Consider the following 24,353-nt stretch of genomic DNA (forward strand, 5'->3'; position numbering starts at 1 on the left):
TTTTTGTTCTGTTCTTCTGTTTTCCATATTTCCTGGTTATCCCAACACAAACCACTCAATTCAGCTCATCTTTGATCTCCCTACACATACTTTCTTCTTCCCTCTCCATCCACACCAGTTGCCAAGTTGTGGGAATTCCACTCAAAAATGTTATGCAATCTCCCTTTTCACTATGCCCACAGCTACTTCTCCAGTTCCTAATCGTTCTACCTATTACTGTGTTGTATTTCATTGCATTACTATTATCATAGCTACTGCAGTAGCCTCTGTCTGCTCCACCACTTCCGCTCCACTTCCGTTTCACTCCCCACTGTGTAAACTATTTACTTAGCTGTCTTGGGTATAATGCCCATCAGGACACTCTTGTTTTTTCTCTCTCTCAATATCTTCATCTCGTTTTCATTTGTATAACAGTTATTTCTATAATCCCTATATTGTCAGATCTGATCCACTTATGGGTACAGATGGGTCTAATTTAAATGTCACTAATTCTTAGAGCTGCTGATAAGGGATTCTTAGGCCCATTCAAGAAACAAGTAGTTTTAGGAGACTTCAACTTATGTTTCACATATACTCGTGCACAAATATTCTCTAGCTACCATTTTTATTTAGATGCCCTCCTATATTTCCATGAGACTCAGACATAAATCTATTGAGAGACAGAGTAACAGAAAAATATAGAGTGCTCACTTCAGCAGCACATATACTAAAAAAATTGGAATGATATAGAGAAGATTAGCATGGAGAACTAAATAAGAATGACACACAAATATGTGAAGTGTTCCATATTTAAAAAGAGAAATACGAAAAACAACTATCCCACGGTCAAAATTGCTCTGTCCCTCAATGCCCAAGACCAAGTCGAGCTCAGAAGAGCTGAATTCTTCCCTGGGGCAAGCTCTCTCTTAGAAAGCTCATCAGATTTTCATGGAATAGGCTTCTCCTGAACTCACCCAGTCAGTCTTTCTGCTGTGCCCCACACTTATGTACACTTCTGTCCAGATTCTAACTGTAGTCAGTATTCCTTATTGCACTATAAACTATCAAGCATCCATGTTTAAATAATTATAATCTATATCCTCACCAAAACATTTAACAGTTCTTACACATAATCAGCCCTTAATGGTAAAAAATAAATTAAAATAAATAGTCTGAATTAATGACTATTTAACAATATAACAAAATTAATCTAAATATTTATAATCTTTATGTCTGATAATGCAGAATTAAATCTAACTATTTAAGCTGGGTCTACACAGTGATCAACCTCTCTTCTCTATTTTTCCAATATTCACATTCCCTTAAAATAGCAAGTGTCTTCTGAAATAATTTTCAAAAAGAGCTTGGCACCTAGTTCACAGGTTTGTTATTAGGATTAAATAACATAGCAACATAAAGTACTTAGCAGAGTCTCTGGCATGTAATCATACTCAAAAAATACTAGTTTAAATCATTCTCATTGTGAAAGCTAGATTTACTTATATTGTTCCAAAACAAATCCTCAAAAATGGCTATTTCTTAAATTATACATAAAAGTATCCCCAAAACTGCACATTGCCTATAGTGTATGCTAAATTCTTTCTCAATAATCTCTTCTATTAAAACTAATGTTATTATTCATAACTTTTAATTATCTACCTCCACTACTATAATAAAGAGTAGTCCCCCCCCCAAAAAAAATATCAAGCTATAGGAACCACATACAAATGAATGTGGTCAGTGAGTAAACAAAATGATTTCAACAAATTTCCAGGTCATTAACTATAGCACTGCTCTACCTAGATCTCTGAAATAAGGCCAGACTACCTAGATTTCTGTTTGAGATGACCCTAAAACTTCCCACTAACACACAGAGCTATAAATGGCCCTTTCACCAAACGGGGAAGGAAAACTCAAGAATTTCAAGTAAAAACATGGAAGCCTCTATAGAGACGAAGCTTAAGCGAGATGGCAGGTTAAATTGCTGGAACCGATTCAATAAAAGACCCCTTGGGAAGGACATCTCACATTCAAAGAGGAAATGGTACATCCTTTCTCCTACACACAAATTCATAATTGGAAAAAAAGACTGAAAACCTTTCCTCCCACCACTGACCTTCTAAGTATGTGTGGTGGGCCAAACTTCATCCTCAAGAGTCACTACAGATTCTGATCTTTTTAACACCTGGCCAAGTTTGCAAAGTCACTAAATAAAACTTAATCCAGTCAGTTTCTCTCCATTCAATTTACTTTTACTTCCATGAAATTTCCTCTCTCCCGGAACAGATTAAGCAGCACCTCCTATACTGTTCTGGTCATAATCCTCATGAGATGCTAGAACCCTGGTATGCTGAGGGCATGTCCACAGAACACTTAAAATTAGTTGAGACTCACTGGCCAGAAACAGAAAGGAAACCGAAGTCACCCTACAAAGGTTATGATTTGTATCAAGTGCTGTGGTGAGAAAAGAGTGAACCTCTGAAATCAAGACCATTCTCATTACTAACTTTAGAATAAATACAGAATGATTATATTTGAAATTGAACTTTTAAGTCTCCCCCATACAAGTTCTATTCGATTCCATCACTGCACATGTTTAACAGCTTCCTTAGAAATTGGTATGGAAGTAAATCACTACCACTAACAATAAAAATACAGTTTTCATTTCTGAGCATGATAAAAGGGGGTTAGGGGAGAAATGGGGGGGGGGGATAAGTGGTAACAGGAGACTTGACTTGGGGAGGTGAACACACAATACAATACAAAGATGATGTATTATAGAATTGTACACTGCATTCTATATAATTTTATTAACAAATGATACCCCAATAAATTCCACAAAAAAAAGAAAAATGTTAAACATTAACTTCAAAGTTAAAAGACAGAAGAAAGGACTATCCAAAGCTGAGCAAATAGCAAAGTGAGTTTCCTAACACTATCAATTGCTTAACAGAATTGTTTTGAGTTTTAAAAATACGAAGTCTCAACAATCACCCCACCAGATAGAAAATAACATATTCTTATTTTCCCTTCAGACGGGGCTGTTCTATGAATAAGAAGGGTAATAATACCTGTATTTAATAATTTAATTTTTAGTTTCATAGGAGTTGTGGGCATTAAGTTGAATAAGAAAAAAAAAAAAGGTTGGCAGAGTGTACATTCAATCCACATTTGATGCATGCATTTAAAAAAAATTTTATATTCCCAATAAATTTTGAGTCAATTTCTTTACAACTTCATGAAGGTAACACAAGCTCAGGGTAGTAATTCCTTTTTTTTTCCTTGAAAGACATCTGTTTACACAATTAACATTTAAAAAAATACCTGAGAACAATGTTGCCTTATATATTTTACAAGCATTTTGTTTTCCAGTAGAGTGAAAACAAATTAAACCGAACAGTAAAACTGTATATATACAACTGTGTCTCAAATTAATAAAAAAGAAAACATTTCTAACTTATGTAAGGTTATATCTGAAGAAATTCTACATACTATATTAAATTTTAATTAGGGTAAATATGAGAAATCTATATTGAACACTTTAAAACAGTTTTTTAAATAACTGCATGATTCATCATTTTGCCTGTTAATTTAAAAAATTAATGAAAATATATTTATGTAACCCACTCAAAAGTGACTCATTTTAACAATTAATTTCTATGCATAATCTTAACAAGCTTTTAACATATAACCAAATTATAATTAGATCATATTAAAAGATAAAAATAACACAAAAATGTGACCTGTAAATGCAAGTTTGAGTTGTCTATAAATACATTATTGATCAAAGTTTGTTATAACTTGAGTTTAGCCCTACTGAAAAAAAGATAGCCCCGGTTAGTTGGCTCAGTCATAAAATGTAGACCTGGAGTGTTGAAGTCCCGAGTTCAACTCCTGGTCAGGGCACAAAGAAGAAGCAACCATATGCTTCTCCACCCTCCCCATCCCTCTCCTCTTTCTCTTTCCCTCTCTTTTCTTCTCCTGCAGCCATGGCTTGACTGATTCAAGTGCATCAGCTCTGGGTGCTGAGGATGGCTCCATGGGGCCTATGCCACAAGTGCTAAAAATAGCTCAGTTGAAAGCCTCTGCCCAAGGCTGGGGTCTCTGGGGGATCCTGGTCGGGGTGCATGAGGGAGTCTGTCTCTCTATCACCCCTCCACTCACTTAGCAAAATATTAAAATAATTTGCTTTTGAATATTTGATGTATCTTGTTTTTCTACTGTCAGGAACTACAATGTATAATCTAATATATTTTCTTCTAAAGCTTTAACTGCCCAAATCTTTAAAGTAATCTTTATTTCCCAAGTGTTTAATCCTGTTCAGTTCATATGCTTGAAAATATTCCCTTTAGCTTCCTTCACATGGTCTTTGTTCTGATCTTTCCTTCAATTATTAAGCTGTCACTGTGCCAACATAAGATTTCCTCAAGTCCTTTCAAAAGTGATTAAACGGGAGAGATATTAAAGGAGGGAAAGAGAGAGAAGGATGGGAAGGGAGGAGGATAAAAACATGTGCAGGTACCTACACACACCTGATTCTCAGAATTAACTGCCAGAGGCCTGCTGTTCTCTTTGTGAAAATAACACTACGCTCTTTCTAAATAAGTACATGTTCACTGTGTTTTATGATTTTTAAAGTCAAGTCAATGACAGTGCTGTATGAGTAATAAAGTAAAAATGGAGCATCTCTAAAAAGAATAATTGTCTTTATTGAATATTTATCAGGTCCCGGCACCTGTACTAAGTGCTTACATAGATTATTTATTGCTCACAATAACCAATGAAACAGTTTTATTATTAAATTATTATTTATCACCAGTAATTTATTAAATTATTATTATTATCACCATTTAGTTAATGAGAAAATGAGACTTAGAACTGTTTTATACCTGATGTGTAATGAAGATAGGTTTATAGTGCTGACTCCAGACTCTGCTCTTCGCTGGCACGCACTCTTCATTGTTATTAAATAAAATGTGGGTTGTTAGCCTGATATATCATTTCTGAAGGACATACCTGGCTTATGAGAACTTATGCTTCTGAGAAGTAGGCAGAGGGCAGTCAGCTCAAATAACACAGAACTAGATAATAATTTCATATTGCCAAACTAAGCACCTGAGTAAGCTGAGGAGAAGGAAAATCTGAGTGGACAGAATAGGAAGATGCCCTGAGTCCTCTGGATTCAGAACCAGGTGCTATCTAGCAAAGATGCTGGACCCAGGGCTGTGAACCCTGGTTTCATTTATTTCTCTGATCATTAGACATGCGTGACATGGATTTCATCACTAGCCTTCTCTGGGATTAATTTCTTCATTCTTAAAACAACGGGAATGATTCTACAATAGCCAAGGACCTGGTAGCTCTATGACAAAACCCCGTGGGGACAAACAGTCCTTCGCATTCCCATTACGTGTGCTCACAGCTCCGGGGTGGTCTATTCTGGGGAGAACACCTGCTCCATAGTATTAAGAGTCAAAACAGCCCTGGCCAATTGGCGGTAGAGCATCGGCCCAGCGTGTGGAGGTCCCAGGTTCGATTCTTGGCCAGGGCACACAGGAGAAGTGCTGATCTGATTCTCCATCCTTCCCTATCCTTTCTCTCTATCTCTCTCTTCCCCTCCCACAGCCAAGGCTCCATGGGAGCAAAGTTGGCCAGGGTGCTGAGGATGATTCCATGTCCTCTGCCTCAGGTGCTAGAATGGCTCCGGTTGCAATGGAGCAATGCCCCAAAGGGGCAGACCAATGCCCCTGACTAGGCTTGCTGGGTGGATCCTGGTCAGGTGCATGCGGGATTCTGTCTCTCTGCCTCCCTGATTTTCACTTCAAAAAAAATTTTTAAAAAGGAGTCAAAACAGAGAGGGTCTGAGGACCTCACTCAATTTTAGTCAGAATAAAGGCTCCTTAGAGGAATCTATAGTGGAATAACCCATTTGAGGACCTCACTCAATTTTAGTCAGAATAAAGGCTCCTTAGAGGGATCTATAGTGGAATAACCCATTGCATGGCTTTGGATGGGAACACAGCCAACAAGAAAAGAATGTTTTGCCAAGAAAATTGTTTTGTGACTTGAAGGTGGGTCACTGAAACAGGTCTATGTGACTAAAGGCAGTTGCTGGGCTTTTCTCAGTAAAACATTCTCATAAGATTTCTGTACTTTCCAAGGTTATCCCTTAAGATAAGGAGAGGAATGTTATGGGATCCATAGAAGCAATAGCAATTAATGCCTTCTGATATTATGTTGTTACTAAGCTATCTTTCAAGTGCACTTCATGTATCTTTAAGTAAAAGTTACACTTAATGTTATGCCAATTTCTCAGTAAACAAGCTTTTTGAAGTCTTGTGAATAAAATTAGGACACAGTGTGAACTCGGGGCCATTTGCCTGAGCGAGCGGTGGTCCTTTGCTAGTCCTTGATGATTTCATCTGCTGATCTCTCTCTCTGCGCCCCCGACTCACAACAACAGGGATCCCACTCCATTGAGGAGAAATATTCTATGCTAGACAAGCCCTAGATAAGCACATGGCTCATTAAAGAACCTGAAAACCAGCAGTGCCCACATATTCTTCTTCACCCCAATATAACCTAGAAATTATTCCGTCCTCAAATTTCTCCCTGGAATTCCATCAGCTATGAGACAGACGTGCATCTGAAGTTAAAAATTAAAACCATCTCTGAGTCAATGGGGATAGCTCAGAAAAGAAGCTAGTCATCATCCCGACTTAATGTAGAATAGTTCATCACCTTGATAAAAATGACACTTAAAGGGACTTACAGAAATAAATTCTGTTCATTTTCTTTTGGCCTCACCCTCCAAAGAAAGAGAAATGGGCAAAGTCGAGATCAGACTTGAGTAAAACTGTGAAGAACAGGAAATGTGCAGTCGATTTCTCTTGTTCCTCCCCTTCCAGATGGTCTATTTTCCCAGGCATTGCCCAATTCTTCAGACCTTCCCTGACGTATGCTTCATGTTCTCAGCCCACCTAGCCTCTCCTTTCTTCTATCCTTTCAAAGCCCTTCAAGGAGCAAGTGTGCTCAACTGCTAAAGTGATTTGACCTAAGCTAAAAACTCACAATTAGAGAGCACGATATCTGCATTTTGCAATAGTGGAAATTCCCAGGGAAATTACTATCAGCTGGAGCGGGACGGGGCTTTATGATCCCCTTAATCATTCCCGTGTACTTGTGGATGGCATAAATTGAATTCTCTGAGAGCAACCTGCAGAGTGTGTGGGAGGGGGGCAATGAGGTATCACAAAATAATTTAAGAGGCTGGGATTAGCCGGCACCAGCCCTTGGGCTTCGCCCCAAAGCAGGAAATTGTTGCCCTGCTCCATGGCTTCCCTGCACTGGTGCCCAGGCAGTGGGCCAATTCACTAACCCTTTGCCTGGCTTCCATCAGACGGCATTGTGTCAGCGTCCGTGCAACCCTGGCCCCACAGTAACCCTGGCTGGCTTGAGAAATGTTGGCAGAGTGAGTCCAGAGTGTGCTATTTAAAGCTATAAGAAGCTACTGTGGCTGGAGATGAGCTGCTTTAGTGGCAGAGGATAAGGCCAGACACAGAAGATTTTCACTTGCCCTGATGAAATTCACTTACTCACTGCAATTAGGCACACAAATTTGACAGAAAACAGCTCAGTTCCACTTATTAATTACTGGTACTCACCTATCTACCCCATCCAACAAATTTTACATAGTTAAAGTGTTTGGTTTCAAATCATTAGATTTGCTTTTCAGCCTCAAAATATACTAATTAAAAATACATACATATGTATTATATATACACACACCTAAATACCTACATGGACTATTTTATATAAACATACACATATACACCTTTGTATACTTATGTAAATAGATTGAAAATGCATATATCAACAGAGATTCATATAAGTGTCTACGTTAGAATTCAAGCTGCCCAAGCCATCTGAAATATTAGGATTACCTTCTGGGAACCAGGATTACACAACAGTCACAGACACAGATTCTGAATACAGGTATCAAATTTTGTGTGAGACAGAGGACGAGACACTCACTCCCCTGGATTCCTAATCCACTAGTGGAAACTGTTGTCAGGATTAAGATAATTCCCTTGAAGGACAGATCTGTGTCTCATACATCTGGTGCTCATAAATTTTAACTAGTATTAGTATTATGATTAAGCATCTATGGTTTGCTCAGGAGGACTGCAGTGACAGATACATCATCTTTTGGAAGTCAAAGTGTATCTCAGCCAGTCTGGTAATCTGACCCTATGTTCTCCTTGCCTAATTCATAAAATGTGCCCAACCAGAACCTTACCTGGGGAACTCCTATTCAGCCTTACACAGTCACCTCAACTACCATTTCCTCAAGGAACCTTCCCTGACTTGTAACCTAGGTCAGATGACTTTGTTCCTTATTTCATAAAAAAAACATCCCCTTCCTTTATAGCAGTTATGCCAGTTTACCTTGATTTACATAGTTGGGTGACTTTTAAAAAAGTAATGTCTGTATTTTCCTTTCCAGATAAACTCCATAGGGCAAGTACTATGCCTGCTTTGCATTGCATCCCAGCACCGAAAGGGGCATTTCAGTAGGTTCTCAATAGTTAATGAATAAATGTAAGACTCAGTCAAATTCTATCAAGATGTCAATCAACCCATTTACTTCCTCCTAAGAAGCAGGAAGAGAAAGAATTCACTCACAGGAATACAAAGGATCCTGGAAGTTATCAAGGGACACAAAGTTGAAAAGACCAATACTTGTCTAAAGGAAGTCAAATAATCCAAGAAACTAAAAAGGTGTGGCTTTCTGTCCTTGGCTTGAGAAACTTTTCAAAGTTCTAACAAGGAGAAAGCACAGAAAGAAGTGAAAGGTTATGGGGCAGAGTTCTGGGTACCAAAGGGGAAGGAAAGAGAGAAATTTTGCACAAAAGAAGCATTTATTCAATTCAGGTTCATGGAACCTGGAAGGTGATAGCCAGCAGATTCCCTATGGAAGTTATGTGTCCTCTTTCTTTCAGTAACTCACGGGATATCAGCTACTTATTGTGCACCTACTGTACAGCAGGCACAGTACTTGGTTTTTTGGATATGGGAGTAAGCATTATAGATGCAGTTCCAACTCTCATGGAATTTCCAGTTTACTGTGGGAGAAAACTCCTTAAAAAGCTATATGATCAGTGCTCAGAAAGAACTATAGGTTGCTATAGTAACAACCTTGACTAGAAAGTCAATATATAAGCATATTTTATTATCTTCCAAGAAATTAGTCCAAAGTATAATATTTTATAATGAATTTTTTTAAAAATGTTTTAAGCAACAGGAAGCCATGCTGATTTATATCTGTTTTTTTGTTGCCTAATAGGAGTAAATTAATTTAAGAGACACACTATACCAGGGGTCCCCAACCTTTTTACACAGGGGGCCAGTTCACTGTCCCTCAGACTGTTGGAGGGCCGGACTATAAAAAAAACTATGAACAAATCCCTATGCACACTGCACATATCTTATTTTAAAATAAAAAAACAAAACGGGAATAAATACAATATTTAAAATAAAGAACAAGTAAATTTAAATCAACAAACTGACCATTTCAATGAAAACTATGGGTCTGCTTTTGGCTAATGAGATGGTCAATGTCCAGTTCCATATTTGTCACTGCTAGCCCTAACAAGTGATATGACGTGCTTCTGGAGCCATGACGCGTGCGTCCCGTGTCACCAGAAGTAGTACTGTACGTGACCGACACCGAGCTTTGTGGCGCCACCACATACAGTACTCCAGGAGCACAGGATATTCCTGGATCCACATCCTGTGCTCCTCTCACTGAACACCAGTGAAAGAGGTGCCCCTTCCGGAAGTGCGGCGGGGGCCGGCTAAATGGCCTCAGGGGGCCGCATGCGGCCCACGGGCCGTAGTTTAGGGACCCCTGCACTATACCCCTACTATGCTATTGAATTCAAGCATGGGTTTGGGTCAAAATGATGCTGACCATTTACTCACTCATATGTGAAAAAGGAGGAGATGAAAAAATAAGAGGAGGAAAAACTTAATTATAAAAACCACAACATTAAAACACTATTCAGGTTGATAGAGTTGATTTAGATAAAATCTTAGGGAAATTAAACTTTCAAGTTCATACTACTCCCTTCATTTGTAAAACTTCAAAGAAAGGTATATAATTCATTTTTCAGAAGTAGTAATCAATTCTCCATTCCAATATTCACACCATTCAGTCTGTCAATGTTAACTTGTTGAAGACAGACTTTATGCTAAGCATTGATTACACCAGGGAAGAGAGTTCTCGTCCTTAGCAGAGACAGCCACGCCTCCTCCAAATAATAAATGTAAAAAGTAAATTCAATAAATTTGAGGTGACAAAATGACTACAAATAAGACTTAAAACAATGATATAGTATAGAGCGACTAGAGTTTCTGTTTTAGCTAGAACGGCCAGAAAAACCCATATTGAGTAAATGGAATTTAAGTCATCACCCAAATGATGAGTAGGAACATCTATTTAAAGATCTAGAAGAATATTCTCAGAAGTCTTAAGAAACAGCATTTCCAAAAGGCCAGAGACAGGAAAAACTTGCATCATTAAAAAGACAAAAGGAAGACCAAACTGGCTGAATGCTGTGGACAAGGGGATAATATCCAAGAAGTATGCTAAGACCAGATCTTGTAAAACAGTGGTTCTCAAAATGTAGTGTCACCAGGGAACTTGTTAGGAATATATTTCTGAGTCCCTCTGCAGATCTACTGAATCAGAAACCCAAAGTGGCACCCAGAAAGCTTTTTTAACAAAATCTTTGTGGGAATCCCATGCCCTCTAAAGTTAGAGGCCTTTTAGGGACAACAATGATTCTCAACTCCAGCTGCATGTTAGAATTATCTGGAAAAGCACTTAATCTACTTATGCTGAGCCTTACTCTGGACCAAATGAGTCTGTCTCTGGAGTTGTGGTGTAGACAGCTATATCTTTTTAAAAGTTCTTTGGGGCCCTGGCCAGTGGCTCAGCAAATAGAATATCAGCCTGGTGTATGGACATCCCAGGTTTGATTCCTGGTCAGGGCACAGAGGAGAAGCAATCATCTGCTTCTCTCCCCCTCCCACTCCCCTTTCACTTTCTCTTTCTTCCCCTACCACAGATAGTGGCTCAATTGGTTCAAGTGTGGCCTTAGGAGCTAAACACAGCTCTGTTGGAGTGCATCAGCCTCAGGCACTGAGGATAGCTCAGTTGATTCGAGCATCAGCCCCAGAGAGGGGTTGCCAGGTGGATCCCAGTTGGGGCACATGCAGGAGTCTGCCTCACTCTCTCTCCTCCTCTCACTTAGAAAAAGAAGTTATTTTTGTGGTTATGATACACAATATTGGAACTACTGGCATGAGGTTCTTAAAAGTCATGGTAATATTTTAATGGGAAGAGACTGAGGCTTTTAAAGAGAAAAACGATCATCAAATTTAGAAAGGTCACTTCTGCTTCTATGTGAACGATGAAGAGGGGCAAAAATGAACCAGATCAAACAAACAAATGAACGAACAGAAAACAGGAGGTCACTCCAGGGAAGAAATGGGGATTTGGACCAAAGTTGTAGTTTTGAAGATTTAATAAGTAGACTAAGCACATATTTTATAGGAAAACCTCCAGACTTATTTATGGATTTTATGGGAGAGATGAGAGAAAAAGAGAGATCTAGCATAAGCCTAGGTTTTCGTCTTGAGAAACCATACCCAAACTTCTTTCTGGAGGAAATCGTGCAGGGGTGGCTCTGAAGGGTTAATCTTTGGCCCAGTTAAAATTGAGATGACTATTAGACATCCCAGCAGAAAAGCTGAGTAGGCAGCAGCATACAAACAGAAGTCTGGAGCTGGGAGGAGTAGTCAGGGCCAGGCGCAGAGATTAATCACTGTATAGATGGCATTTGAAGCCATAAAATGAGATAAGATCATCTAGGTTGAGAGTGTGAATGCGGGTGCAGAGCACAGAACCAGTGCATGGACGGAGTACAGGGTTGACTCCTAGGCGCCCAAAGAGCGCGATAGTCCCAGACTGTTAAAGCACAGAACACCTGAAGATCTCCAGGCCTCTGTGTTGTCCATGGCACAGCCCCACATAAGTTCTTAAAAGCAAAGTGATTTTAGAAACTTGAGAGTACTTCTTAGTGACTGGCTAACGAATAACTTAATGCAACTATCCACTTCAAAGTTCCACCTATGATCAGGAAATCTTTATGTGAATGAAAAGAGTAATCTGAGGATCAGACATGTTAAGTGGTGTGTTCAAGTTCACACAGTTTCTGTATTCTGCCAGAACTTGGCCTGAGGAGATGGCACTCACTGGGAGCTTCCAAGGAACACACAGACTCCAGGCAAGGAAACCAAGAGAGGAAGTTGTAGTTGTACACAGCTAAGCCAGTCTGGGACTGACAGGTGCTGAGTCAAACTGGCTGGGATTATGACTGGGCAGTGGGCAAGGGCCAAGGCAGGATCAGACACACACACCAAAAAAAATGTTGAAATTCCTTACCACAGAAAGCTGGTTAGCTGAGAAAAACCAGTATCCAGTATCACTGCACACAAACAAAAAACAGTTGAGTTATGGAGTCTGGCGCTGAGAACTTGTTAAAAATGTAAAGTTTCAGGCCCGCCACAGACCTTCTAAATCAGAAACTGGTAATCTATGTTCTAACAAGGCCTCCAGGAGAGCTGGATGCTCAGATGAGAGGCCCCTTGGGGAGGACAATGATTCTCAGCACCAGCGGCATATCCCTCACATGCAGCAGATGAGGACCTCTGCCGGGGAAATGGCTGCATCGGTGCAGCTGGCTTGCAGCCTTCCAGTGAGGAGCCCGGTACTTTTCTTACAGCATATCAAAGCACTGTCTTTTCTGCTCTTTGTATTTTATAAAGACATAGATATATTGCTCCCCCCCCCCATATAGATATCTAGTCATGTGCTGCTTAACAACAGTGATACGTTCTGAGAAATGCATAGCTAGGTGATTTGTCATTGTGTGAACGTCATAGAGAGCCCTTACACACACCTAGATGGGCTATATGCTATACATACTATATACACCATATGATACCATATCCTATACACACACACACACACACAAACCTGTGGAGCATGGTACTGTACAAAACAACACAAGATTAAATCAGCACAAGAGAAAAGGACACAATCAAGAGATTCAGTAAACATGAGATATATGAGGCTCCTGCTATCCTAACAGGTCACACTGTTTTACAGCAAATTTTGTTTTTTTATCAATAGAAAGAGTACTCTCTAAAATAATAATAATAAAAAGCATAGTATAGTAAATATATAAAGCAGTAACATAGTTACTATCATTACCAAGTATCATATACTATACATAATTGTATACATTACCCTTTCATATGACTGGCAGCACAGTGGGTTTGTTTATGTCACCATCACCACAAACACAAGAACAATATGTTGTGCTACTCCATTACTACGGCTATGGCATAACTAGGTCATAGGAATTTTATAGCTCCATTATAATCTTTTTTTTTCTCCATTATAATCTTATGGGACCACCATTCTCTATGGGGTCTATCGTTGACCAAAACCTCATTATGCAGCACATGATTGTATATATATACATATGTATTGTGTGTGTACACATACATCTTATATATATAAATTTCTCTTTACATGGTTATTTCCACATTTCATTAGGATTCAAGCTGAAACATCTCCCAAAATTTTAATAACAGGTAGGTTCTTTGGAGTTTCCAAGAACACAGGACATTTATAGTTAGTAGATTAAAAGTAAATTTTAAAATGCATAAAAAGCATTATTAGAAGGTAACCATATTTCAAAGTTTAGAAAATTAACACTCATACATGCCATTTTCACTTCAGACCATGATTAATGAATAACAGTCAGTGAGATGCTTTGATTTCTTCCTTGGGCAAAAATGTACTGTCCATAAGGAGAAACAGAACACAAACTTAGTTAGAGTCACAGAATATCCTTCTTAGAATCTCAGGCAGCTTACAGCCAACAATTCCTGACTCTTTGGGCCCGCAGGAACCAGCAGAAGCAGTAATGAAGACCTGGAATGACTGTTACTGTGTCAGAAGGCTGAGCAAAATGGAACAGGCCTATGAATAATTTAATCTTCTTATTGGAAAGGATATAAACCAGTGTGGAAGGAGAGTAATCTGGAATCACTGGGATATTTGACTGGCTAATTTATATGGTTTTTTTATTGCTAACAGCTAGGTAAAATGATTCATTACTTAATAAACATTTTGTCTGGTTTACAAAATATTTCATAAAGTCCAACATGTGGAACAAAAAGTATCCCTGACTTACCTCCAAACTCTAATTTTTAAGTAAGAGACAGAGCAAGAAGGTAGTTCTATAAATACAGCCCAAATGTAAAAATATCCTCGTAGATTAACATACTTTTCAAATTTTTCCAAGCACAGTGTATAAAAAGAGGACCCTTCCTGAAAACTGCAGATCAATGGTTAGAATCCAGGACCAAAATGGCTCAAAGTCCTCCATCATCATTATGCTAAGTCTGAATCTGGTACCATAGTTGAAGCCAAAAATGACACTGGCATGCAGCTTGACCAAACAGAAACAGGTATCTCACAGTGACTTAATTCTATCTGGACCCACATCACTATGCTTGGTCTGCTTTCTTGTCCTGGCAGCCAGTTAATTCCATCCTCAGAGCCAGGTATGCAAAATAAAGGACTATATGAAGCCAGGCAGGAAAGCATGAAATATTGGCACCCTCTAAGCAAGATCAAGTATCCTGCAAGCCCAAAGGAAGTATTGCCCCAAGATTTCAATCACTATGTTAGAAGCATAGTATTTCACAGATAATGCTAAATATAAAACATTTCCCACTGTGTTTGGTTGCTCACATTTGCAGAATCTTTCACTAAGTGCTGTTTTTCATTTTCTCTTGGGCTTCACATGCTCAGACTGGGTCCCACTATGTTCATATGACACCCCAGCACAGTCCTCTTGATCTATAAAGAACTTCCACTTAGGGACATAACCACCAGACAGAAGAATGCCTTCTAGAAATTTTATACATTTTAAATTGGGATTGGAAGGTCCTATCATAGAATAATAAAAAAAAATCAACAAGACCATTTTGATAACGCCATTAAATTTCAAAAATGCATTTTCTGGTGTTTGGAGCTACTAGGAACCCATCATGCTACCTTTATCTCCATCCCCCTCAACTGCCTCTACATTGTTGTAGAAGACGCATACTTCTTGCTGTATTTCGGTTTTGGTTTTGGTTTTGTTTTTTTTTTTGCATGAAAGACTCCTGATTGGAAAAAGTGGGTATAAGATAACATCTTAACCATGCTCACCTAGTGAAAGAGATATGAAATGAACGTGATTGGGAAGACTCTGAACAACAATATATACAATCTAATGCCATATAACTTTTCTTTTTTTTTTTTTTGCTATCCCAAAAATATCTCACTCTGAGATTCATAATTTAAAATATTTGATCAAATGAAAAACCTGAGAGGAATGTTAAAATTGTGATCTATGTCTGGTTAATTCCATTCTAGCCAGCATCTGGCATATATCACACTAATAAAGGGTTGTTTCCTAAAGATGAAGTCATTTGCCACATGGTGCACTGAAAGTTCATTGTGTAAAACCAAAGTATTGTAATAGTAACAGTAAGAGGGCAATCGTCACTATATCTTTGTTACCTCTGAAGAATCTAATAAGTGGGACAAGGTATTTTCATTTCCTAGACTTTCAATGGGGGCTGAGTTCTATATAAACAATATGGAAAGTAGTGAGCTTCTCATCCTAAGAAGCCTTCAGAGCAGAGCTGGCATATCCCGCAGAGATGATGATCACAAAGGAGCTCTGTATCAGGTAGAGGTGCTCTGAAAATTACAGGATTTGTACCAAGGTATTCACAGCAGAGAAGACTGTTTTTTTCTACCAGTTGAGTCATAGACTAGGTTGATTAACTGCAGTATTTCTTACTTTGCAATCTTAATCATCACTAATACTATTAATCACACAATCTTAAGAACCAATAATTAAAGGTAGAAAAACAAAGGGACTGCAGTAACAATCACTAATTTCCCATGAGCCAGGCTGTGTGAGAGAAGCATTCACATTCCAAGTAACGCCTTAGCCTGACCAGCCTTCCTCTCCCCACCTTACTGAAGGACAGAGACTTCCAAAAGGATAAATAAGTTGTGAGGTCACAAGGCTGGTAGGTGGCAGAACTGAAACTGGTGTGTATCCAGAATACATATGTGTGTATGTATAAAGATAAGAAAGTGAGGAAAACATTTCAAATGGAAGAAATTACACCCAAAGGAAGAGGTTTACTAAATGGGGCACTTAATAGATCAACCTTGAAAGGCTGAAGGACCTAAATAAGAAAACTCAGATTTTTTAAAATCAAATTTCATAGTCATCTCAGAAAAAAATTTGAGGGACAAATGCTAGGAAAAAGTTACTGAAGATAACCCTCCCTAAACTCCAGAGAAAAAGGCCTCAAGACTTCAGAGTAACTTTTCTACAAAAAAAAAAAAAAGCAACAAAAAACAGGAATCCTTGCCCTCCTCTCCTGAATGCCTACGCGTGCAAGCCTGTCAGTAGCAACCACACATTCGCTCTCTTTTTTCTTTCTCTCTCATCTTTTTGTATCATATTTGACCCCATATTCTGTTAAATGCTAACCAAGATTTCTGTCTCTCTAGTGTATTCATTATATATGTTACAAAATTCATGAAATCCCCTTCACCCTGTTGTCTCCCCTTTTATGGCCATTGCATGGCCTCCTCACAACCTGCTCCTTTCCCCAGAGGCTCCTCCTCCTGCCCACCCCCTCCCATCCCATTCCCTGCCCCTCCCATCCCACCCCTGCTATCATCAGTGCTTACTTTAACTAAAAAGTTCATCTTCTCAATACTCTGCTATCACAGTGTTGCTTCCCTCAGGAAGTCTTCTCCCATCCTTCCAGGCAGAAATAGTCTTTTCATCATCCAAGCTCACACGTTTCCTCTACTCTAGTCTTACAGCATTAAAAACATTCTGCCTTGTACTTTGGTTCTACTGTTGCATCTCATTTCCATTACTTTTGGAAGACAAAGTTCATACCTGACTTCCCATATGACATATTTAACACAGCAATCAGTGTAGCACTTTCCATACCCTAGCACTTCAAAATGCCTTATTAACTTGATCAGTATTCTTAGAAGCAAAGATGATTAAATTGAATGAACAGCAGTGTTTTTGCAGTTGAGAACCTTGAGGCCGGGTTTAGCCTGTAAGAATTCTATGATCTCAAAGCCTGATTATACACCAGGGCACCATATCAATACCTCACCGTACTTCTGTTCTTGTTTGATGACAACTTACCCAGATATTTAAGACATGCTAAACACTATTTTCACAGTTCTTAAAGCATTTCTTGAGTGTCTTTAAAAACAAATATTAGAGTTATAATAAAATCATGGTTGTCATGGCATTGAGAAAACTAGGAAGCATTTCCTCCCAGGAAAGCACTCGCCCTCCCATTTTATTCTGTTTTCTATGTATGTCCGAAGAAAGATTTGTAACACATATTTCCTTTTTCCCTCAATTTTTAACTCATCTTTATCTGTTTTTTTACTTGTCTCACCTTTTTATTTTGTACATTTCAAACTTATAGAAAACTTGACAAATCACAACAGTGAACCCTCTTATGTCCTTCACTGAGACTCACCAATTGCTAACGCTCTGCCACATGTGCTTGGTCATCTTTAAACTTAATTTAAAAATTTACTACACCAAAGTTGGAGAAGATAATGGGAAATAAATCATAACCAAATTGATGTAAATCAAACTATATGCACTGAACAGGTAGTATTCATAAATAAACATGAATAATTTAGATCAGGGGTCCCCCAACTACGGCCTGCGGGCCACATGCGGCCCCCTGAGGCCATTTATCCGGCCCCCGCTGCACTTCCGGAAGGGGCACCTCTTTCATTGGTGGTCAGTGAGAGGAGCATAGTTCCCATTGAAATATTGGTCAGTTTGTTGATTTAAATTTACTTGTTCTTTATTTTAAATATTGTATTTGTTCCCGTTTTGTTATTTTACTTTAAAATAAGATATGTGCAGTGTGCATAGGAATTTGTTCATAGTTTTTTTTTATAGTCCAGCCCTCCAACGGTCTGAGGGACAGTGAACTGGCCCCCTGTGTAAAAAGTTTGGGGACCCCTGATTTAGATTAACTATGAAATAACTATTAAAATAATATTTTCAGCCCTGACCGGTTGGCCCAGTGGTAGAGCATCAGCCCAGTATTTGGATGTCCTGGGTTTGATTTCCAGTCAGGGCACACAGGAGAAGCAACCATCAGCTTCTCAACCTCTCCCCCTCCCTTGTCTCTTTCTCTCTCTCTCTCTGTCCCCCCACCCCTCCGCCACAACCATGGCTCAATTGGTTTGAACACATCGGCCCTAGGCTGAGGATGGCTCTGTTGAGCCCCTGCCTCAGGTGCTAAAAATAGCTTAGTCGCAAGCATTGGCCTCAGACAGGGGTTGCTAGGTAGATCCCTGTCAGGGTGCATGTGGGAGTCTGTCTCTCTATCTTTCCTCCTCTCATTTGGAAAAGAAGAAAGAAAAAAGAAATATTTTCAAAATTTAAAAACACTATTGATTTTTTCTTCACTTCCTATTTTATTCCAAACTCACATATTTGGCTATTTTTTGTATAGACTAACTCACAAAAGAGAAATAGAGCCCCCCAAAAATGGAATAAGCTAGACATAGGCTTACAAAAATTAGATATGAAATGTGAAAATGAACAAGGACTATGCTGAACCTTCACTGTTCACACCAGATAAACACAAAGCTGCCTACCCAATTTGAGAAAGGAGACAGAATGGGAGATGTATCCAACAGGCCAGACCTGGCATGGATAGGTACAATAATAGGTAAATACAATCGGCTCCCTATAGGGCCACAGCTTGACCAAATCTCAGGGAAGAAGCAGTGAGGTCCATCACAAACTGGTTCTCCCAGGCTAATTAACATAGAGGACACTCACCCATTCTTCATTCTGAAAGGGGCTGATTCACAATGCTTTTTCCCTTCTACTGCTAGAAATGAAAGTGTATAGGGGCTTTAAGCTTCTCCTAATCCAACATTACTAAAATTGTCTGGTATAGCTGCCTTGAGTTGAAACAGGTTTCACTCCTTTGTTCCTCAAATCAGCATGTAAACCATGGAGACACAGATCTTCCTCTTGTCCCATCAAAAAAAAGGCATGACACCTTCCATAGACATGTTCCACGGAAGGAAAAGGTGGGAGGCAACTGGCCATTAGGGATCAGGTTCTTCTCATAAAAGCAGATGTTCAAATGTCAACATTTAAAGATCAGCCCTGGAAAACCCTCTCTTCTAAATCCATTACAACCAGCCATAGAGTTGTGGCTATTTTTAGTATCCAACACTGCATTTACCGGACTGAGCTGTACTTCACAAACACTGGTCAAATGTTCTCAATGCCAAGCACACTATCTCATAATACTTTAAATAGACTTTTTAAAAAGTGTCTCTTCAGCTAGACTTACTGAAACAGGCGTGACAAGATCATGTTTTGGAAGGGACCAAATCCCGAACCAAGTCTTAAGCCCGAGAAATCTAAGGCTGTTTTCTTTCTAAGTTAGCTGTAGTCTACAGAGACTTCACCTGGCCTCACATCGAAACAGCACAAAATGCCTCCAGTATTAACCAGATGGAAATATCAAATATTTTAGAAAAGAGTTTCTATTTGTGGTTCCCACATTGTTCACCTCAAGCTTCCAAGAACTCCTGACCTAACCGTGACGATCCCGATTAGATGCCTTGGAAAGCCCAAGCGTGGTCTGCAGTGAGGACAAGGAAGGAAGAAGGGAAACTAGGAGAAAGGACATCTAGAACATCTCCCACCTTTGTTCTAACCAGGACGTTCTTGAGTTTTTCCATTTTACATATTATTTTATTAGATAGACTCTGGTGATTTCAATGGATGGAAGAATTCCAAATGTTAAAAAAAAGAAAAAAAAGTTAAAAACTTCTGTTCTAGAAAAATTCCCTTGATCGATGCACAAGGAAACAACTGAATTGGATAACGCAACAGAGCCATCACCTGGTAATTGTTCCATTCCCCACCGGTTCCCTCTCACAATAACCCAGGAGAATTAACAAAGCAATATTGTTCTAGCAAGTCTAGGAAAACCCCGTTTTCTTACGTTATGAAATACATGACATAAAGCCTATTAACCAAACAATCCTTTATTTTGGCAAATTTGTAGACCACAAAATATGATTGCGAGCTGCCACTACTGGCAGGGGAGATTTCACGGTGTTACAGAGCAGATGCCAGGGCTCTGTGGAATAGAGAAATCTATTTTCAGCTGGGGTTCTCGGCCAGAAGTGTCTTCCTACTGAGAAGAGTGTGAAATGCCTGCCATCACCATGACTCCTGACCACTGGATTCTCACTTCAAAGATGAAGTAGCAGAGAGGTAAAGTGTGTCAACACCCTCTCGCCAAAAACCACCAGGAGCACAATCTGCAGTCCACAAGCTGGGTTTATTACAAGTTGCATGGAGGGAGAATGCACACCAGAGGGAACCATTAGCACCTCAGCAATCAAACCTAGGAACAGCATTGAAATTTTGGTTGGGTGATTTGGGAAAGGTGCTGGAGAAACTGGGCTTTGTTCTATATTGGATGCTGGCAGAAAACAGTCAAGTTTCTGATGTGCAGAGGGGCAGAACAGCTAGGCGGCACTGCCTGCTTTTCAAACTATCTCAAACTATCTGTGGTAAAGAAACAGCTTCTTTCTCCCCAACTGGTCTCACACTGATAATTTTGTAAAGTACAATAAAAACTACTTACTAGAAAAATAAAATTAAGAAACAAGATACAAAACCCAGTCCCCATTATTTTTTTAGTTATTAGAACACAAATACAGTAACTGTAAAATTGCTATAAAAGTTTCTCTATCAGAGGACCAAGGGAAGAATTAAGAATTGTACAGGATGTGACACCTGGTACTTCCTGGAAGACATAAAATATTCAGTGTGTTTCATTTTAGGGCCCTGGCCGATGGCTCAGTGGATAGAACATCAGCTCGGCATATGGATGTCCCAGGTTCAATTCCCCATCAGGACACAGGAGAAGTGAATGTCTGCTTGTTCCCCCTCTCCCTCTTCTCTCCCTTTTCCCTTCCTGCAGCCAGTGGCTTGATTGGTTTGAACATGGCCCCAGGCACTGAGGATAGCTCTGTTGGACCACATCAGTTTCAGGCACTAAAAATAGTTTGGTATTAGAGCATCAGCCCCAGACGAGGTTGCCAGGTGGATCCCAATCAGGGTGCATGCAGGAGTCTGCTTCACTATCTCCCCCCTTCACATTAAAAGCAAGTAAACAAACAAACAAAAAACCCAGTTTCTCTATATAGTTTCCATTTCTATACTTATCTTGTCACAAACCTCAATCTGTGGACACACTGAGTAGCACTTTTTCTAAATTAAAGCATTCTGTTTAACATAAATTAACTCTGACTCAGATACTGCCCATCTCAAAGTCACATAACACAAAGTCATACAGTGGATCTGCTCTCCATACCCCTACTTCTCTCCCTGCCATCGTCTTCACTCTCCCTCCATGGCTGCTGTGAGCTGGAAATGTAGAAAGGCTTCCATTTCTGCACGCCCTCAGAGTTAGCACTGCCTGCTACAGGCCAGGCCGACCCTTTCGCTGAATCAAGCTGAAGGCCTGGGCCACATTTCTCTGGTTTAAAATGGTCTCATTCATAAAATAGCTCTACAAAATACTGCTTTTAACAACAATTTTTAAGTTAAATATGATATACATACATATGTTTTTTAATATTGTGATATTTAAATTCTGTGGCAAATTTAACATCTCTGAGTTCCATGAGTATGTCACCAAGCTTATTCTTTCACCATTTCACAGGACCTGGAAGAGTGCTTGGCCTATAACTCAATTCCTATGAACATCCTTTAATCGACTGATTAGATCAGTGATTGGGAAAAATGAATGCCTGAAGTGTATACCGATAGTGTTCTGTGCACAAACATACACACACACAAACACACTGTATCTACATATACATGATGTCAACAGTTAACTCCATATCTTTAAATGAGAAATTAAACAAACCTAATAATGTTCAGTCACAATTTATATCTATTTTTCTCTTTTTTATCACAACATGTTACTACCCCAGATTTCTGTATCTATGATTACATAATATCATGCATACTGTGAGAATAATGTTTATTGCTAAGTCAGGTTTAAAAATCACTGTGGTAATCCGTTATATGATTTCCTTGCCTGTTGCCTTCCCTCAGTTGATTTTTAAGCCAATCTCCCAAGTCTCAAGTCTTAGCTAAGGAGAAGAAAAGTATATGATAATATTTTTATTCTTAAAATCTAAAGGAGAACATTGAATTAAGTTTTATTCTCACAATGTTCTACTTAAAAGTATTATAAAACAGTACCTTTTATATAACTTATTTCCATTTATATCTTACCAGTACTAAATCTAGCTCTGTCAGTGAGTACATTCAACTTTAATGACTTAGTTAATTCACGTCTATTCAACCTTTATGTAGAAAAGAAAAGAATTTGAGAGATTCCTTATGTCTCCAATGCCAAATCTGAGGGCATGAATCTTAAACTAATGGACTCCAACTTGGAGAGAAAGACTTGCCATACATATGCTATTCAGTTGTCTCTGCTGGCCTTTAAAATTCTACAGAACATCAGGAGGAGGTGCAAGACTCAAAAATAAAGCCTAAAACAACGAACTCACCAATATTTCATAAAACATGCAATATCCTAACTCCTTTGGGTTGGTCTTCGGCATAAAGAGGACAATAGCGGAATATTCACAGTACTGGTGGAGGACCAGCCAACGTAGCATAATTATATGAAAGAATGTAAGGAATATTTTGAGAAATCCTAGAAGCAGTGACAAAACAAAGGGAATAGCTCTGAACTCCCAAGAAACAGCAGCCTGGCAACCACAGAAAGGAAAAATGGTTGCTCTTTTTAAACAAAGACTTGGAGTCAACTGTGGATGGAAAAGGCATAAACATTGACACACTTTTCAAATAATACCTGGAGATACAAAACAAATAAAAAATATTGCACATCTGCAGAGAAGGTAAAGAAGGGTCAGTTATTATAAGTTTCAACTACAGGACTGAAGAGCAATTTATGGGTATTGCACTTGAAGATAAAGGAAAAAATGAATTGAAGCCACCATACAGAGTCAACTATATCACACATTCCTAAAGTAATGCAATTTGAACGAATTCTGACATAGATCTGCTTATTTCCCATTTTAGCATTCTGTGGGGAAGCGAAAGAATGCTTTCAAAATACTTTCTTTAAGAATATATCCAACGTTTCCATATAACAAGTATAATACTATCATTTTGGAGGAATCTATGTTTCTTTAGCATGTCTTCAGAACGCTTTGAAAGAAATGAAGTAAAATTCCCCACCATGACACAACGGAAAATATAAGCAAAAATATTAAAATAGCTGTCTTTTGTTTCTTGGAATAATGCTGTCTTCATGTCAAAATTAAGCCAAAGCACACATCTTTGACAGTAAAATGCTGTCTATTCTTCCTGATTTTGAAATATAATAATGAGGCTTCCTTTCCACCTCTACCTTCCAAACTGTGCTGAAGCCAGGCTACTCTCCCAAACACCTACAAACATACACACACAAAAGGGCACGAGTCTTACCAGACCATCACAGTTGTTAATGGCAACAGAGGTTCCTGGAATGTCCATGACGTCACCAACATAAGCACAGTTAGTCTGCAAAGGCTCTCTTTTCCAGATTCCTTCAGAAGCACTTCCTAGATGATGATCATTAACAGGGTCAGTTATATTCCCAGGCACTGACGATGTTTCATGCCATTCCACAACAGCCTCAGGAGCTATTAGCTGAGTGTTGGGCTTTAGTCGCAGATGAAAATCTCTTCCAAAAGCTGTGATGTTAAAGAACAATTGCTCAGGGTTGGAAGACACATCTCTCGTTGACCTCTTTTTGTGATTTGCGGAAAGAATATGGGAGAGATAGTGTCCTTCTAGATTTGTGCTGACTGGCGTCACCAGCTCATACTCTTTCTGTCTCTTTATTGGTGAGTCTGTGGAGTGAAAAATAGAATTGTAGGACCTGGTGCAACAAAAGAACATAGCAGGATATAACACGGGCATAAAGTGGACCACCTTACAAGATCATACCTCAATCTGCCCAACAAGTATGTTTCTGAATCATCTCATGTTATATTTTGAGAACTCAAATCATTTCTCAAATGCACT

The 24,353-nt window shown here is 39.0% G+C and overlaps 1 protein-coding gene and 1 non-coding gene across 2 annotated transcripts in view; one reads left to right on the top strand and one right to left on the bottom strand.

The window, feature by feature from the left end:
• Positions 1–24,353, bottom strand: part of ADAMTS3 (ADAM metallopeptidase with thrombospondin type 1 motif 3) — a 262,766-nt gene that overhangs the window by 213,028 nt on the left and 25,385 nt on the right. Inside the window, exon 3 of the mRNA XM_066385335.1 lies at positions 23,772–24,178. Within this exon, the coding sequence (XP_066241432.1) occupies positions 23,772–24,178 (407 nt within the window). The remainder of the gene's footprint in view (positions 1–23,771; positions 24,179–24,353) is intronic.
• Positions 683–793, top strand: LOC136407312 (U6 spliceosomal RNA). Its single transcript, XR_010751864.1, has one exon. It is a non-coding gene; the product is annotated as a U6 spliceosomal RNA (small nuclear RNA).

The sequence above is a fragment of the Saccopteryx leptura genome, chromosome 5 (assembly GCF_036850995.1).
Source record: "Saccopteryx leptura isolate mSacLep1 chromosome 5, mSacLep1_pri_phased_curated, whole genome shotgun sequence".
Lineage (NCBI taxonomy): Eukaryota > Metazoa > Chordata > Mammalia > Chiroptera > Emballonuridae > Saccopteryx > Saccopteryx leptura.